The sequence below is a fragment of the Syngnathoides biaculeatus genome, chromosome 11, assembly GCF_019802595.1.
Source record: "Syngnathoides biaculeatus isolate LvHL_M chromosome 11, ASM1980259v1, whole genome shotgun sequence".
Lineage (NCBI taxonomy): Eukaryota > Metazoa > Chordata > Actinopteri > Syngnathiformes > Syngnathidae > Syngnathoides > Syngnathoides biaculeatus.
Genome location: NC_084650.1, coordinates 18,672,040 through 18,690,105, shown reverse-complemented (window position 1 = coordinate 18,690,105; position 18,066 = coordinate 18,672,040). Strand labels below are relative to the sequence as shown.

At 41.0% G+C, this 18,066-nt stretch overlaps 1 protein-coding gene across 3 annotated transcripts in view; it reads left to right on the top strand.

The window, feature by feature from the left end:
• Nucleotides 1-18,066, top strand: part of aff2 (AF4/FMR2 family, member 2) — a 170,751-nt gene that overhangs the window by 42,133 nt on the left and 110,552 nt on the right. For all 3 annotated transcript variants that reach the window (XM_061834238.1, XM_061834236.1, XM_061834239.1), the window contains one exon: nt 13,868-13,988. In XM_061834238.1, the coding sequence (XP_061690222.1) occupies nt 13,868-13,988 (121 nt within the window). The remainder of the gene's footprint in view (nt 1-13,867; nt 13,989-18,066) is intronic.

Genomic DNA, 18,066 nt, shown 5'->3' with positions numbered 1-18,066 from the left:
CTGCATAAAGACACCTGTCCACCCCATGCAATCAGTAAGACTCAAACTTGTAACATGGTCAAGACCAAAGAGCTGTCCAAAGACACCAGAGACAACAATGACACGGCTGGAAACGGCTATGGAGAAATTGCCAAGCAGTTTGGTAAAGAAAGCTCTACTGTTGGAGCAATCATTAGAAAATGGAAGAAGCTAAACATGATGGTCAAGCTGAATTGGAGTGGAGCCCCATGCAAGATATCACCTTGTGGGGTCTCAATGATCCTTAGAAAGGTGAGGAATCAGCCCAGAACTACACGACAGGACTTGGTGAGTCATCTGAAAAGAGCTGGGACCACCGTTTCCAAGGTGACTGTTGGTAATACACTATGACGTCATGGTTTGAAATCATGCATGGCACGGAGGGTTCCCCTGCTTAAACCAGCACATGTCAAGGCCCGTCTTTAGTTTGCCAATGACCATTTGGATGATACAAAAGAGTCATGGGAGAAAATTTTGTGGTCAGGTGAGACCAAAACTGACCTTTTTTGGTCATAATTCCACTAACCAGGCTAACTCTGCAGGCACTGCTTTATTGAACAGTAAACCAAAGTCTACACTTTTCATTAGCAATCTTTCCAGTCAGACCTCTCTTAAATAATGTGTTTACTTCATGTGGCCAACTTACTTATCCTGAGACTTTAATTTTATTCCTTATTAAAGTAGAGATATAAATACAGAGAAAGCAGTGGTACAGCGAGGTATTTAATATAGATGCCTTTGGACTTGTCCAAATACAAGCTGTGAACTTTACTTCTGTCTTCTGCTTCTCCTACATCTGTATTTTTAATAATGCTGCTCATATGTACGTTCAACTTTTTTTCTCTGTTTAGAACACAGAGCAGGTATGAAAAAAAAAAATCATCCCTATATTTTCCCATGTGAAGAAAGAATAAACGTGTGTGATTTCCTGGCTGCGGTTATTGTCCCATTGACTTACTGTCGTTCTGTCATTTAGGCACGTACATTTTTAGATCGGCGCTTAGGCTGTCGATATGGGTGTTCCCTGTCAAATTTGTCCTTGCGTGTATTCTCCCCTTATCTTAAGAGCTTTTTCTCTTGCGTGCTGCTGAGGCTGTATAAAGTCAAATATCCTGGGAAAGTTAAATATATTACAGTCGAGTTATTGATGCAGTTAAAAAATATGCCACATACACTAATAACATTGCAAAAGAGACTTCCAGAAAGCTATCAAATGTCAATCCTACCACTGTTTAATATGCAAAATGTAAAAAGATTGTCATAAATGAAAAAGGTTGTTTCATTTCATTTTTTTTCATTAAGGTTGCTAATTAATTTGCTCATTTGAAAGCCTATAGTCACCGTAGTTACTTACCTTCATCTTTATCTGCTCCACGCTCCACTCGGAGCATGTCCACAGTGGAGCGTGGACTCCACTTCTTCCTCCAGCGCAGATAAATTGGCGGCGCTGGTGGGCTGCCACATGTCCCTTGTGGAGCACAACTTGCAAGTGGTTGCGGTACGTGGAGATTTTTTTTTTTTTTAATGGTGCTCTGTAGGTCTCCCCCTTTGTGGTTCCGCTCAGTGGTAGTATGTCTACACCTCCCAATGGCGAGGATGCACTGGGTAATTTTCTCTCAGATAGTAGCCTTTTGGCAAAAGTCAGGTTGCAGCGCTCCCTGACCAAAGACAACTGCATGGTGCCTTTTGACATCCTGCTCCAGCACCTCCAGGTGGTCTTATAAACGCGGTGTACTTCATTGACACTGGAGGCTGTCTGGAAATCGGACAACATGGAGATTTCCTCGGAAAGATAAAGCACACTTTAAATTTGAAAAATCCCTATATTTTGAAGAGCAATTTTTTTAACTTCTGTATGAAATAAATCCAATAAATGTATTTTTATGAGATTATCTGTCTACAGAATATATGTGGGTGAATGAGAGGGGTGGAGAAGGAAGTGTGAGGCTATTCTAGGGAGAAGAGATAGCGAGGGTGGACGACTTCAAATATGTGGGGTCAACAATCCAGAGCAATGGTGAGTGTGGTAAAGAAGTGAAGAAACTGGTCCAAGCAGGTAGGAACAGCTTGCAGAAGGTGTCTGGTGTGTTATGTGACAGAAAAGTCTCCGCTTGGATGAAGGGCAAAGTTTATAAAACAGTGGTGAGCCCGGCCAAGATGTGCGGATTAGAGATGGCAGGAAGCAGAGCTGGAGGTGACAGAAATGAAGATGTTGAGGTTCTCACTCAGAGTGAGCAGGTTGGATCGGATTAGAAATGAGCTCATTATAGGGAAAGACAAAGTTGGATCTTTTAGAGACAAGGTTATAGAAAGCAGACTTTGCTGGTTTGGACATGTCCAGAGGCGAGAGAGTGAGAATATTGGAAGAAGGTGTGCTGAGGATGAAGCTGTCAGGCAAAAGAGCGAGTGGAAGACCAAAGAAAAGGTGGTTGGATGTTGTGAGGGAAGACATGAGGATTGTGGGTGTTAAAGAGGAAGATGCACGAGATACGCTTAGATGGAAAAAGATGAGACACTGTGGTGACCCCTATCGGGACAAGCCAAAAGGAAATGAAGATCATCTGTCAACACAAATGATTGAATTAAACTGATTAAGAACTTGGTAATACTTTGCTATTGCCCCAGATAAAAGATTTATTTATCAAAGGAATATTAAGGTAATCATGTCTATGAGCCAATGTATTCACTTGTTCTGGCAATTGCACAGCAGCACCTTACACATTGAATAATAGGATGTACAGTACATGAATAAAAACAACACGAGGAATGTTCACACTTTATGATTCTTCACACATCCTTCACAATCTTCTTTTTCATTTTTTCGGAACAAGAGTAATGCCATCTTCATTTGTGCGCTGTTGCGCATCTTCACGGAAAAACATTATTTTGTACGTCATCAGAATATAAATGTAAGTAAGATAAATGCCAATCTGGAATATCCTGATGTGGGCACATTTTGAGAGGCTACTCTATTATGCTATTTTGTCTCTCTGTAAAAGGAAGCGCGAGCTTTTCATACATCGACAATGAATTCAGGGATGTGGTGTGACGTTCTTTAGAGACCCAGGAGTCCGTGTTTGCTCTGACAATGATTCTGCTCAAAAGTGTTTGCTCTCGGAAATGCGTCTGAGTGGCCTGTTTTCATTGTGTCACACACACTCGAGAATCTCGCCCTTCTGATCTCCACTCCTTATCGCTCTTTCCATTCCTTTTATTCCAGTGGTCCCTAAAAGCCATTATGTCTGAGTACTCACAATGAAGCAGACAACCCATTTATGAGCAGCACACTCATTTAACACCACACAGATGGACACATGCTGGCATGTACAGACACACGTGCACACACACGGTGACCAAGGGCTTTCGTGTTGGTCCGAAAAATATTCTTAAACGTATGAGTGATTTTATAGTTAATCACGTTCAGTGTGTTTACAGTCCGGCATGGGGAATTTCCATAGAACAACATGGTGAACAGAATAATGGAAATATAAATCATCCCTTTCTCTGTACTGTATATTAATATTAAAGTGAATTCTATGTATCCCATAATTTCCCCCTCATGCTTATTCCCATTAGGGCTTGGGTATTTCTATCCCATTATGGGGTGGAGGTGGGGTAATCAAGCACCCCTTCATTGAATCTCAGCACCCCTAAAAGTTTCACAGACAAAATATGAGAAAAGCAAGAATACAGTGCTGCTTTTTCATCAATGTGCGAATGAACTTGCGTTGAAATGTATGTACAAAGCTGTAATATACCTGACCTCGCTGGCAACGCCAGACCCCTTAACCCCTTTTCCTAGAATGGTCCCTGGTGGCAGTTGACTTTGTGCAAGAGGCTGGTTACACCCTAGACTGGCCACAGAGGGACAATCACAGTCACATTCACACTTAAGGAGAATTTAGAGTTTACACTAAATGTTTTTGGAATTTGTTCTTAAAGGTCAAGGGTCATCCCTATAAACATTCTTGAATTGATTTTGAAATGAAAAATAAATATGAGCGGAGACCGCGTCATCCATGCGCAAAGTTGCGGAGGGGTCATTTGACGACATCCAAGTGGTTGCCGGTTGGCCGGGGTGGCTCATTTCAGCCGTCGAGGTGGCTTATCATGGCACTGAGCCGGGCTGTTTTACGGTGTTGTTGTAGCGCACGGCCGAGTACGTCATTGCCGGCAGTGTTATACATAGTCGCCGCCATCTGCAAGCCCGATGTGGCAGCCTTCGGCTGCGAGCGTCACGGCAGCCTTCACGTGCGAGCCTGACGCAGAAGCCGTCCGATGCGCACATCGACACATTTAGCACCCCTGTCATACGTAGGCAGATCTTTTGTTACATTATGAGAGACAGATTACGTGGTGCGCCCCAAACTTTTATTTTTTTTTAGTAGCTGTATACACACCTGCATGTCATTTGGAACCCACGAAGCTCTCGTCCTTTGTACCCGTGCAATCCACCTTTCACGACAAAATGGGTCTCTTGCAAACTTATGAAGGGTAAATCCATCCTCCCGAGTGTTCAAGCAATCTCCAGCAATGCAACGAGCCGGCATTTTGGCTAACACGAAGGAACAACAAGTTACCTTCCCGGAGATAAAACTAATAGAAACAAACGAGTCCACTTGAGGGCGATCCTGCCATGTACGTCACTTCCTGCTTCATCTCGAAAACAAATCCCTCGAGAGGATTTTCATGGCGGGAGTAACAAAAAACTGTATACGTCAAAATCACGTTTTGTGGTGAAAAAGCGCCTGGGTCCATGTCAGCTGCTGTATTTTCATTAATAACAGACTAAAAATCATGCATTTCATGACAGTGGCCCTTTAAGTACTGAGAGAAAACTCATAAGCATGGGGAGAGCATACACACTCCACACATGAAGGATTCAAACTTCCTACTTCAAAACTGTAAGGCGGATGTGATAATCACATCTTCACCATACTGCCTATTAATGAGCATTTTGGATATGATGCTATTTATATTTCTGAAAATGCGAGTTCTACAAATGACTCATCATTGCAGTAAAGATGGCATCAGTTAATGACACCCTATTGGAATTGACCACAATTATATTGCCGAGGAGCAGTTACGGTGCCTTGCACAAGGGCGCCTCAGCCATGTGTGCTGGGTGCTGGTTACGGCGATACAATTTTTAGACCATCTGTGGGCACGTCCTAACACTTGACTGACGAGGGCAATTCCGTGCAAGCAGATGGGGCAGTTGACGACAATCCAGATTATTTCGGGGAGCCTCTCTGGGCTCAGGATAATTGACCAGTTTCTTTTCAATTGCTTGCATTCGCGACAAAATTCGCCAATATCTTAACTGTCGTCAGAGTCACTGTGAGACGATCTTTGCGCATTTCAACACACCCAATTTTAATTCAAATTCATACTGACTTCTTCCAGCATATATTATTGGAAAACAAGAGTATCAATAGTCAATGAAAGAATAGCTTTCACACATTAAACTATTATGTAATGTATATAATTATGTAATCCGATCCAGTTTCAAAATTGCACTCATCAAACGCTTAATATTTGATGTGATTTTTTTTCTTTTTTTTCCAAATGTGCATTTAAGCGGGGAAACACATTTCGGAGACTCCACAATAAGGTGCCGCATTTCAGTCGAACGCTCGTGGATCGTCTCGGCGTGAAGTGTTTCTTTCAAGATTTGAAAGATTTTAAAATCCAAAAGATTAGGGAACACAGAGATGTTTCTTGGACAAAAACAAAAAGCCAAGCAATAACACGGATGAAAAACTGCATGCAGATAAGAGAATTCTAAGTTACTGTATGTTATCTGTCATTGTTTGCTCCTCCATGATGTGACACAAAGGTGAAAACCACAAAAGAAGTATTGTCCCCTGTTCTTGCTCGCTCTATTTATCCATCCATCAGTGTCAAACGCGTGTGAGTGTGATGGGCACAGAAACAAAGCCAGAAAAGTAAAAATGTCTTTGAAGCCCAGGTCTCATTATAAAGCCTTCTGTGAGATGTAACACATACGCACGCTGAGAAATGACTGTGAGAGTCATCATTTTATTTTATTTTTTTTCTATCGCTCATCTTTACAACAGAGGAAAAAGTACAAGCCGTATATTTTCATGTTGATGGCATTGTGACGCGTCCTCTTCTTCTTCGTGGGTCCAGGAATGCCTGCTGCTATTTCCTCTGATGTCTAATGCCGGCGGAATGAACACACAAAGCCGGAGAGAGCGCACACAAACACACACGCGCGCAGACAAAAATGTGTCGTTGAAGTGACACTTCAAACAAAGCTTTTGTCTGCAGCCTGACAACTATTCCTCTTTCCTTCCCCCTCTCCTCCCCCTCTCATTATCCCCCTCACTCCTCTGTCATTCCAAAGCATTCCTATGAGTTATACAGACGCACCCCCCCCACCCCCCACCCGACCCCACTTCCATCCACCACATGAACACACACGGCGAGCACATTCGAGGGTTTATACTGTACTTAATTGAGCCGCTCAGCTTAATGCGGGCTAAATAAAATGCAAAGACCGAAAGTGCTAAAGGGGTTTGCATAACGCCACTTCAGATAAAGGTAGAATAAACAGGTGCATTTCATTTGCAAAATAGCAGGCTGGATTATGAAAATGATTTCTTTTGTAAGACATGTTCGAAATCACTCGTTAATAGGCATACTGTAGGCGCCGCTGTTAAATCTGAAAAAGGGACGATTAAATCACTTTTAATGTGTGGATCAAGCTTTATTGTATTTAGTAAACGTGAAGCTACGATATAGCGCTATAGCACTTGTTTTATTATGAGTGACTGCTATGTTTGTAAGTATTTAATATTTCCCTTGTATCTATTTGTATTTCTAGTTGTGGTATTTGTGAAGTCAATTTTATCTGCTCGCTTAATACGGGAATACCGACATACTTTAGAGTATAAACAAGTGATCCTCGTGGCAACACGGTGATGATAAGTGTGTCACCGCGTGTGCCTCACTGCAGTCAAAAATTTCTGTGTTCAAATCTCAAACAGGAGGGTTCCTGTGTGGACTTTGAGTGTTGCGCTTCCTGCAGTTTTCTCTGGGTATATTGGCTTTCTTTCCCATTCCCAAAACGAGAGTAGGACAGGAGCCCTTATGGACAGGAGCCCTTGGGACATAAGCGCTTAGCCCTTATTTCAAATCTGGACACGAACCCTTATGACTCCCAGTATAATCGCAATTGAAGAAAAACAAGAACTAAGCTGATTATTGTTTTGGACATTTACTTTTAAAGATCGCACAATTGAGTAAAACCATATATCAACACCATTTAGCCCTTTTTAAGACCGAGATAAAATAAAGCACAAATGACAGTGGAAAGTAAATCTGTGAGGTGGCAAGTAACAATCCATGACATGTTTCAACACGTTTAGGACTGTTCACAAGATGTTGATATTTTATTCATAATTTGTTTATATTTCCTTCACAAACTTTTTAAGTGATGTTGAATGAAAAGGATTCCCTTTTTTTTTTGGTTGACAAGAAATAAAAATTCAGGCAATGAAATGAGCTTCAAATAGAGTATTTTAGACAAGCAATATTTTTTTATGTTGAAAATAATTGTCTTTTTTGTGTTTACTTTATTTTATCAGACAAAATAAATACTTAAGGGCTCATGTCCAGATTTGAAATCAACATTAAGGGCTCGTGTCGTAAGGGTTTATGTCCTAGGGGCTCATGTCCATAAGGGCAAATGTCTGTTCCCCTCCCAAAATAAGCATGTTAGGCTCACTGAAGACTATAAATTGTCCACAGATGTGAACGTAACTATGAATCTTTTTGAACAATTGTCAAACTAAATAAATACATTGTTCCGTCATTGGCAGATTACGAGCAACCTTTCATTCCTCAGTGAATGTTCTTCACAATGTCTTAATGTCTCAAAAGTAGAATCTTTCAATTCGCTGTCTATTGTCGTACTAGAGTGGCTCCAACAACCGGAAACAAATTCCAAAATGTATTTATTTGTTTTTTACATAATTGGCAAAATAAATTGTGATTCTGATTCCAAATAGTTGTCTACACATACCCTGCAATTGACTGGCAACCAGGCCCAAGCACACCCGCCACCCTCGTGAGGATATGACGTACAGTACAGCGTTTATTCAGTAGTCAATGTGTGAACAGCCAAAAGGGGTTGCACAATCCCAAAGACACTTTACATTTGCTGTCTTGACATAAGAGAGAAATTGACAAGGAACCAGACAGACTCGTCTTCCTCCGGGCGGTTGACCTTGTAATATGTGACGCCCCCACCCCCGCCCCGTCTTGTCATGGCTCAACCATGTAGTGTCTAAATCATAATGATTACCTATTCAAGACCGCGAGATGCGTGGCAGCAACTCAATAGAAATTTGATGGCTTGGGAAATGACGTCTGTAGCGTGATCTAGACCTAAACCCACAATAAATCACAAGAGGGAAGAAATTCATGCTCGGGTGCAATGATGGTAAAGGAATGTTATTGTGAAAGTGTTTAAAGCATAGGTGTCAAACTCGAGGCCCGGGGGCCGGATCCGCCCCGCCGCATGCTTTTATGTGGTCCGCGAAGGCAAATCACATATATCAACTTCCATGATTTTTGTAATAATCTGGAACAAAATTTCCAATTGTCATAACATAAATGATAAAGTTGAGATATTGCAAGCATTTTTGTGTTACCAAACAACAATAGTTGAAAAACCCATTAGCCTTGATTTCTGATTCAAAACTAGTTCATAAATTTCATATGTAAATATCATGAGGCGAAAGATTTTCATGGATTCACAATCATAACGGCCCTCTGAGGGAAATCGGAACTTCAATGTGGGCCGCGATAAAAATGAGTTTGACACCCCTGGTTTAAAGGTTTGGTTTGTGTGGTTACGAGATCCAGAATATGAAACACATTGATGACTTCATGACGTCCCTGCATTTCCTCAAAAACACTTAATAATGAAGCTAATACTACATTTGTGGAATTTTGACATAGCATGAGAATGAGAATTAAAGTTAGAGGCAAACCAAATGTACTGGCGTTTTTTTTTTTAACTAAAAAGGACGCATCGTAATTTGAATAATTAAGCGTTGTATTTAGATGAGAATGATCTGGTAAGTTTGTGTCTTTGTAATTTTTGAAAGTGTTAAAAATAGAAGGCAGAGTTTTAAAACTAACAGAAAACAACGTCATTAGCATGTAGCAGTACCACGCGTGTGCACCTACGCTCGCTTTAAGTTCCCATCCCGCAAAAGTCGTAAAACCCTGTGCCTTTCGTACTGTCTTGTATCATCCAATCTGCTCTGAAAGGAGCTCATCAGGACTGTGGGGAGCGTTTAAACATAAAAGCCACATTTGCATCTTTTCTTATTTAAATGAGCAGCGCCGCCGCTGCCGCGCGTGCTCTGTGTTCACTGTTTGAATGTTCTGCTTCAAAGTGATCCAGTAAATTGGATCGTTTTTGTTAAATTACAAAGATTGTATTTACAAAACATCGTTTCAGATGTGCGATAAATGCCGATACATTCACTTGAGCCGAAACGAGTGTTTTTTGTTTTTAATCTCCAGAGGAGAGCCAGGAAAGTGCACAAAATGTGTGGACAGAGTCATTGAGCTCAGATGGCAAAAAAAACAACAACAACTTTGCACCAAATGTCTGGATGATTTTAAATGAGTCTAAACATGTTTCGAGCGGTTGCCTTGAACTGTTCTGACAGTTCTTCCCAAAAGACACAAATACTGCATGAGTGCTCAGCGATGTGGACCCACAAACTCTTGGTGACATGCACGGGCCGCAGCTTTCTTTCTAACTAACGACACAACACACGGGAGTCTGCTCAGACCTGCTTCAGAATCCTGGACTATTAAAGACCCCAATTTTTAAAACAGACCTCTCAACCACTTGAAGGAAAAGAACACTTCACTCTTGAGTCTTTTCTTTTGAGTTACATAAATAACAATGAACTCAAATCGAGCGGTGAAAATATAATGTGCATGAGACCTTGATGCTATCGACGACATATTGATTCCTGTGGTGTCAGGCAATTGGTGGAATTTTGCAGAGATGCCACAATGTCATAATGTCTTCAAAGTTGACATATTCAAGTGTGCAATCAGACATGATGGCTATATCTTATAGTATTTCAATATTGTTGAATTAAACACCTGGAAAATTTGCTGTTAGCATGCAAGAGAAGGGAATAAGGCCGTGCTCATGCATATATGTGGGGGGAGGGGGAGGGGGAGTGCGGGTGTGCGTGAGTGAGTGAAAGAGTGTGCAAACAGTTATCAGGGGAGAACAGCATAGCTCTTTTGAGATTAAATTCCCAGAATTTATTTTGGCTATCAGCATTACTTCAGGACACACACACACACACAAACAGAAAGCTGCAACCCTTTCATTCATAAAATAATCTGCAATGATTGAAATCATTAACAATGTGCTGCCTGCTCTTTAATTTTTTTTATAAAGTGACATAATTCAGATGTTTTTTTTTTAAATGAAAACTACAATAAAGGGAAAAGGGAAAAAATATGTGAAAATGATGTCGATATGCCAAGTCATTGATGATCGAAGAGAAATCATGTAATTTAAGTCACTTGACGTTTTAATTTTGTTTTACGTGGCAGGCATACTACGCGTGAAAATTCTTTGCAGCCTATTATTGTGACCAGCATTACAGTGATTAACATACTTTATCACAAAAGCTTGTGCAGCTTGACCCAAAAGAGTAAAGTAAAAATGTTTTTCTTAAATGTAATTCGTATTGCAATGTAAAAAAAAATAGTTTGGCAGAAACTACAGATACAGCACAACTTAAACCTCAAATTTCTCTATCGATGCGATACCAGGTAAAATCAAAGGTGATATTTAAAACAAAATGTTGACATGACACGTATCAAACAATGTGCCCTGCGATCGGCTGGCAACCAGTTCAGGGTGTGCCTCATCTCCTGCCCAGAAATTGCTGGGGTTGGCTCCAGCACTCCCGCGACCTTTGTGAGGATAAGCGGATGAGATAATAGCTGGATAAATGTGTGAAAGCTTTATTTATTTCTTTGTTTTGTGTAGAAACGTCTATAATTTGTGCTGGGAATAGTTGCCAGGATCGGAATATGGAAATAGGCACCTAACATAATTATATACTCACGTGAAAGAATGGCACCATCTGAGCTATTGCATGAAATGAAAAACACAGCTTTTCATGTTTTTAAATTAGTCTCCTCCTTAACTCCTTTTGTCTTCTTCACACTACGTTGCTCATATTATGTCCAATTGGATCTCGTCATATATGCCGCGAATCATCAATATATAGTGCCAATGGCGGAGTGTCAAAATGACCTCATTAATGTATGTATGTATACTGTAATGTACTTGCGTGTGTGAGTGAGTGTGTGTTACATGACTGACTGGGCTGTCACTTCTCAATGTGCACTAACAGATGATGATGATGATGCCACATATGAAGATGTTCCCATGCTCTCTCTCCCTCTCTCTCTCTCTCGCTATCTATCATGACTCTTCACCCTTCTCAATTTTTCATCATTCTCTTATTTTCTTTAATTTGTAAAAAAAAAAACCTGTCACTTTCGCCTTAAGTAGGTCTTTCGCCCCACCTTCCCGTGGGCCACTATGACAACCCCTCCCCATTCCTTCTTCCCCTCTCCTCGTTGCCTCTCTCCATTCTTCCTGCCTCCCACTCACATTTTACTGGTAAATTAAATGTCAGAGGCGAGGTCTGGTGTTGGCAAAGAGAGTGTCCCTTTTAATTGTGTTGATGGCTAATTAGGCACCGTGTCTCCTCTCTGGGCAGTGCATTGGGTAAAACAGATGCCCTTTGCTGGGTGAACGGGCCACTGGCAACCACGCAGCGTATGCTTATGCACGCACGCTTTAAAACTCGAAGAGTCGTTTGCAGATACAGTGAAGAAAAGAAGTATTTGAACACCCTGCTATATTGCAAGTTCCCCACTTAGAAATCATGGAGGGGTCTGAAATTTTCATCGTAGGGGCATCTTCACTGTGAAAGAGATGATCCAAAAAGAAAAATCCAGAAATCACAATGTATGATTTTTTTTTTTTTTTTTTTTTTTTTTTACGATTTGTTTGATACAGCTGTAAATAAGTATTTGAACACCTGTCTATCAGATAGAATTCTGACCCCCAAAGACCTGTTAGTCCACCTTTAAAAGTTCACCTCCATCCTGAATCAGATGCATCAGTGTGAGGTCGTTAGCCGCATAAAGACACCTGTCCACCCCAGACAATCAGTAAGACTCAAACTTGTAACATGGCCAAAACCAAAGAGCTGTCCAAAGACACCAGAGGCAAGATTCCACAACTCCACACGGCTGGAAAGGGCTACAGAGAAATTGCCAAGCACCGTGGAGAAAAAAGGTCCACTGTTGGAGCAATCATTGGAAAATTGAAGAAGCTAAACATGTCGGTCAATCTCAATCGGAGTGGAGCCCTATGCAAGATATCACCTCGTTGGGTCTCAATGATCCTTGGAAAGGTGAGGAATCAGCAAAGGACTTGGTCAATGACCCGAAAAGTGCTGGGACCACTATTTCCAAGAAGACAAGAAGACTTACACTAAGACGGCATGGTTTGAAATCATGCATTGCACAGAAGGTTCCCCTGCTTAAACCAGCACATGTCAAGGCCCGTCTTAAGTTTGCCAATGACCATTTGGATAATACAGAGGAGTCATGGGGGAAAGTTTTGTGGTCAGATGAGACCAAAATAGAACTATTTGGTCATAATTCCACTAACCGCTAGAAGATCTCTTTGCAGGAGTGGGCCAAACGCCCTCCTTCAGTGTGTGAAAACCTGGTGAAGAACTACAGGAACCATTTGACCTCTGTAATTGCAAACAAAGGCTACTATACCAAATATTATCATTGGTTTTCTCAGGTGTTCAAATACTTATATGCAGCTATATCACACCAAAAAAATCGTAATCGCACAGTGGACATGCACCTACGATGAACATTTCAGACCCCTTGAACTTGCAATCCAGCAGGGTGTTCAAATACTTATTTTCTTCACTCTAGGGCCGCAGCTGATTGAAAAGGTTTGGGTTAGCATGGCAAAACGTAGTATTTCGTAAACACTCACACAAGGGAAACAACCAGTTGCTTACAGTTTTCCACAGATTGCTTCTTCCAATTCATGCTTCAAGCTGTTTTTAGACAGGAAATAAACATGAATCATACACCCAGGAGCACTAATGGGTGGTGTCGTATAAAGTAAGCCAAGAAATAGTATTTCCCAGAACGGTTGAATAAAAGCCCATTTTCTTCAGATTTGATCCACAACACCAAACAGGGACAGAAAGGGAACGTGCCGTGGTTCTGTCAGAACATTTGGCCTCGTTCCCTAATAAACGCTTCAAAATGTTCTCGCTCTACGCACTGTTTGAGCGTATACGCCAAATCACGGATTTTGAATTCCCGACACATGCACACAGGGCAATTTTCTTCTCGCCGTGTGTATGTTAGTGACTCAGAATCCTTTGTAAATGACAGACAGGATTCAAAATCTGAGCAGTACTAAAATTATGCAACAGTCCATTACTTGTCAGCGTATCTTGAAATCGACTTCCGGCAGCAATGTATCTTTAATTTGCTCCACTTTGCTTTGTGGAAATTAAGTCATCTCTGTTATTTTGAGGTCAGAAATGGCTGCTGGAAGGGTGATCTATTTACTTTCATGCTTTTATGTAAGTGTTCGATATTTTCCACAAGTCAGACTTAAAAGACTGCGGTTTCCGCCAGTGGATGATTCTCAGTGGGCAGCACTAATGAGCTTTTTTTTTTTTTTTTTTTTTTTTTCTTGGTTTCTTTTTAGCCATTTGGAGTCGGAGCGCAGTGTCTTGAAAAGGAGAGAATGGGAGAGGAGGACCCAGGAGGTTCAACAGGATGAAGATTTGTACTCAACGGGATTCAACCTGTTTGGGGAACCTTACAAAGTAAGTAAGGGTGACTGATTGGACTCTCCGTCTGGGTTCTGAATCACCACCACAGTAATTTGATTTATGTCTGGGGAAATGTTCAATAGTCATGTAAATAAAATGCAACAGTCATGCCAGTCTGAAGCAATAATTGTGTTCGGTATTTCTGGGATTAGCGTGAGAGTGACCTACAGTATTTCCACTGGAAAGCTTTACGATTTGATCGAACCGTAATAAATCAGATATCAATTTTATTTATTTTTTAATGCGATGGTGAGCGACTGGTTAGTACGTTTGCCTCACAGTTCTAAAGACTGGAGTTCGAATCTGGCCTGCCTGCGTGGGTTTTCCCCCAGGTACCTTGGTATTCTCCCGCATCTCTGAAACCTGTGTGGTGGGTTAGTTGAAGACTTTAAATTGACAATGACCGAGAACCAAAGAACAAGGTATGTCTTTTGTCAGACAAATATTACATAACATTAGGCTAGCGTAAAAAAAAAAAAAAAATTAACCCTCCCACTTTATAAGGTCCCACTGCACAATCTGAGTATCAGTGCACAGATTTCATCTAATATTGTACATTTAGAGAGAGAATAATGCCAAATTTTGATAAGCACTGTCAAATTTAGGGATTTAACAAGTTATTGGTACAGCTGTAATACATCATCATTTTTAATATTTTACTTACCTCAGCTACTGTAAATGAGAAGGACAACATTTATATGTTATGGTAAATAAAGTGTGAGTATGTGTGTATACAATAGCTCTATAAATGCGTCAATAAAAAATAGAACTTAATATTACGATAAAGGCCATAATGACTGCGCAGTCTGATCTGATCTTGATGTGATTGTTTTAATATAGCCTTTTATAATACAAGCTGTGATTTTATTTTTTTTTTTTCCCCCGCGTCCAGATAGTCAACAAAGAATGATTTTAATAAACAAATCAATTAAAACTGTTGTAAATATAAAATTGCTATCTAATAGTCTGCCGCTTATCCTCACGGGGGTCACGGGGACTGCTAGAGCCTTTCCCAGCTGTCAACGGGCAGGAGGCAGGGTACACCCTGAACTGGTCGCCAGCCAATCCCAGGGCACATGGAGACAAACAGAACTGCGAGGCCAATGCTTTACCAGCTGAACCACCGTGCCGCCCTATATAATAGTTTTCTTTTTAAATTAGTTAAAAAAGGTATTGGACTAGATCGATCAGCTGGCAACCATTTCAAGGTGTACCCCACCTCCTGCCCGTTGATAGCCAGGATAGGCTCTAGCGCTCCAGCGACCCTTGTGAGGATGAGGAGCAAAGAAAATGGATGGATGGATGGACTACATTAAATTTCTGTGGTAAAAATGGAATGAAACTTTCAATATAAATGTAATAGGTAGTAAATGGTGAGGTAATGGCTTCTTCTAAAGTGAGATTATTGGCTTCATTAGTATTATAAGATTATTTTATTTTTGAAAATGTACCGTAATGTGTTTAAGTGCAAATGTAAAAAATGCTTTTGAACCTATCGTAAAATGTTAAATTGGGACATAAAATTAGGGAAGTCAAGATAAGTAGACGATTTTACACTGCTTTCTGGTCACTGGTTGATATCTGGCTGCCGGTTGGAAGACCGTTTTATACCAGCTGTTAAAATTTGATTGATCTTTAGATTAGGACAATTGCACATGCTTGACATCATCTTTTCATTTGGGTGAATGGAACGATTTTACACGATCTTAACTAGTGAGGATGGGATAGTTTAATACACCGCAATGCTCTTAAATGAACGTTTTGGGTAAGATAAAGACGCTGACGGCCTTAAAGTCGATCATTATGGGCTAATATTTTCATTACATTTTCTCATTTGGCCAGTCGTTGTACCAGCAAGCGCAAGGTTCTCTGGAAGATCCTTTGAGACACTCAGGACGTGTGGAGTCATGCATCAAAGTCCATGGCCAGCCATTGTCCCCTGTGTATAAAATAGATTCAGAAGATTTAACTCTCATTCTCTGCGGCTAAGCACTTCACTTGCTTTCGCCGCCAAGTGTGTCGACCTTGGGACAGGCTGGCTTTGAATCTTGACAGAAAGCACATGAGTCCAGCTGTCAGAGCGCGTAAGAAACACAGCGGGTTCCGTACTGTTAGAAATTCCTCACGACTCATTTGTGACGGTCCCGCATGAGCGGCTACGCTGATAATGAGAATGCCTTCGAGCTGTGATTAATTGTTTCCGAGTCATGATTATTGCGAAGATCAGGTAATATGATTGTTTGAGAAACTGACAAGGTGACACAAATCCCAGCACTTCTGATGAAAAGGTTAAGCGAGTGAACGGGTGAAGAAAAGAAAGTGAGAAAAGGATCACCCCGTCTAACCCGTCAGGATAGAATATATATAATTCATTAGTCTTGTCTGTTGAAATTAGGTGAACATAACCTCAGATAAGCAGCAACATTTAACCCTTTACAGAATTCTGCAGAGGTGGACATCATACTAGTCTGGAGTTAGATCGTTCGTACGGAGTTAGCTTACCTTTAAAAGCAAGAAAAGGGGAACTGTTTAGCTGTTACTATTAGCTCGCACAGTACAGCAACTCAAAAGGTTACTTTTATACTTTTTTATCTCATCAAAAATAATAGAATTGTACATTAAAGGGCAGAGTGGCTCATTTGGTAAAGCTTTGGCCTCACAGTTCTGAGGACCTGGGTTCGATCCCGGACCCACCTGTGTGGAGTTTGCATGTCCTGCCCCGCGCCTGCGTGAGTTTCCTCCGGGCACTCTGGTTTCCTCCCACATTCCATAATCATGCAGCATTAATTGGACACTCTAAATTGCCCCTAGGTGTGATTGTGAGTGGGGCTGTTTGTCTCAATGTGCCCTGCGATTGGCTGGCAACCAGTTCAGGGTGTAGCCCGCCTCCTGCCCGTTGACAGCCCGGATAGGCTCCAGCACTCCCCGCGACCCTTGTGAGGATAAACGGCGAAGAAAATGAATGGATGGATGTATCTTAAAGTCAACAAAAACATATCATGCCAGAATTACCCCTGAGGTCACAGGTGTCAAACTCAAGGGCCGGGGGCCAGATCTGGCCCACCGCATGATTTTATGTCGCCCGCGGTGGCAAATCATGTGTATCAACTTTTTTTGTTCAATTCTGTAGCAAAATTTCAAATTGCCATATCATAAATGATAACATTGATCTATTACAAGCTTTTTTGTGTTACCAAACAACAATAGTTGGAAAAAAACATTACCCTTGATTTGTGAAAATGAGTTTGACATAATGATGTTATCATGAAAGCAACTGTAATGGAATCTCTTGAGTTTGAATCCACTTTGTTCAGTTTACATAAAATCAACAACTACAACAACAAAATTCCCACTAGTAAAGTAGAAATTAATTTTAATCACATTGTAACTCACATCCTATAACCTGACTTAAGTTGGAGATTTTCCACGTGTGGGACAGTGAGCTTCCCTTGAGAGAACATCAAAAAAATTTGCCTTTAACCTGACGCGCTGTTGCATTTCTATTAGATCTTATGTTGCTCGGCTAGATAAATGTCATAGTAGTAAAACTCTCAATATGAGACAGTACTGTTATATGTCGGATAATCACACACAGTTTTGTGAATTCAAACACATTTTCTTTGATAGTCTCAGTAAAATAAGAGCTTTTTGTGCACCTCCTGGATTGTGTACATCTTGTCAGCCTTGAGGCCAAAAAGCTGACTTGACCATCCACAAGAGTTTACTGTATTTGTTTCATATTCCAACCTTTGCCCGCATTCCTTCTCCATACATCCATCCCCTTTGCTTAACTCTTGACAAATGGTTCCGGCAGACTTTGCTACAGGGCTCTGCTGATTTATTTGTCTGGCAAAAGATTACAGTTTTTAGTGAAGGTGTTGCTTTACAGATGCATCTAATCATTGGGCCTCCTCAATCTCACAGCTCACTCTCGCTCAGTGCGCGGTGAACTTTCCAGATTTATATCGCTTCGTTATCACAAGGGATTTATAGAGAACTTTCTTCTCAATTGCTTTTTGATTATTCCCCCCCCCCCCCCCCCCCCCTCCATACCTCAGCCTTAATATGAAGG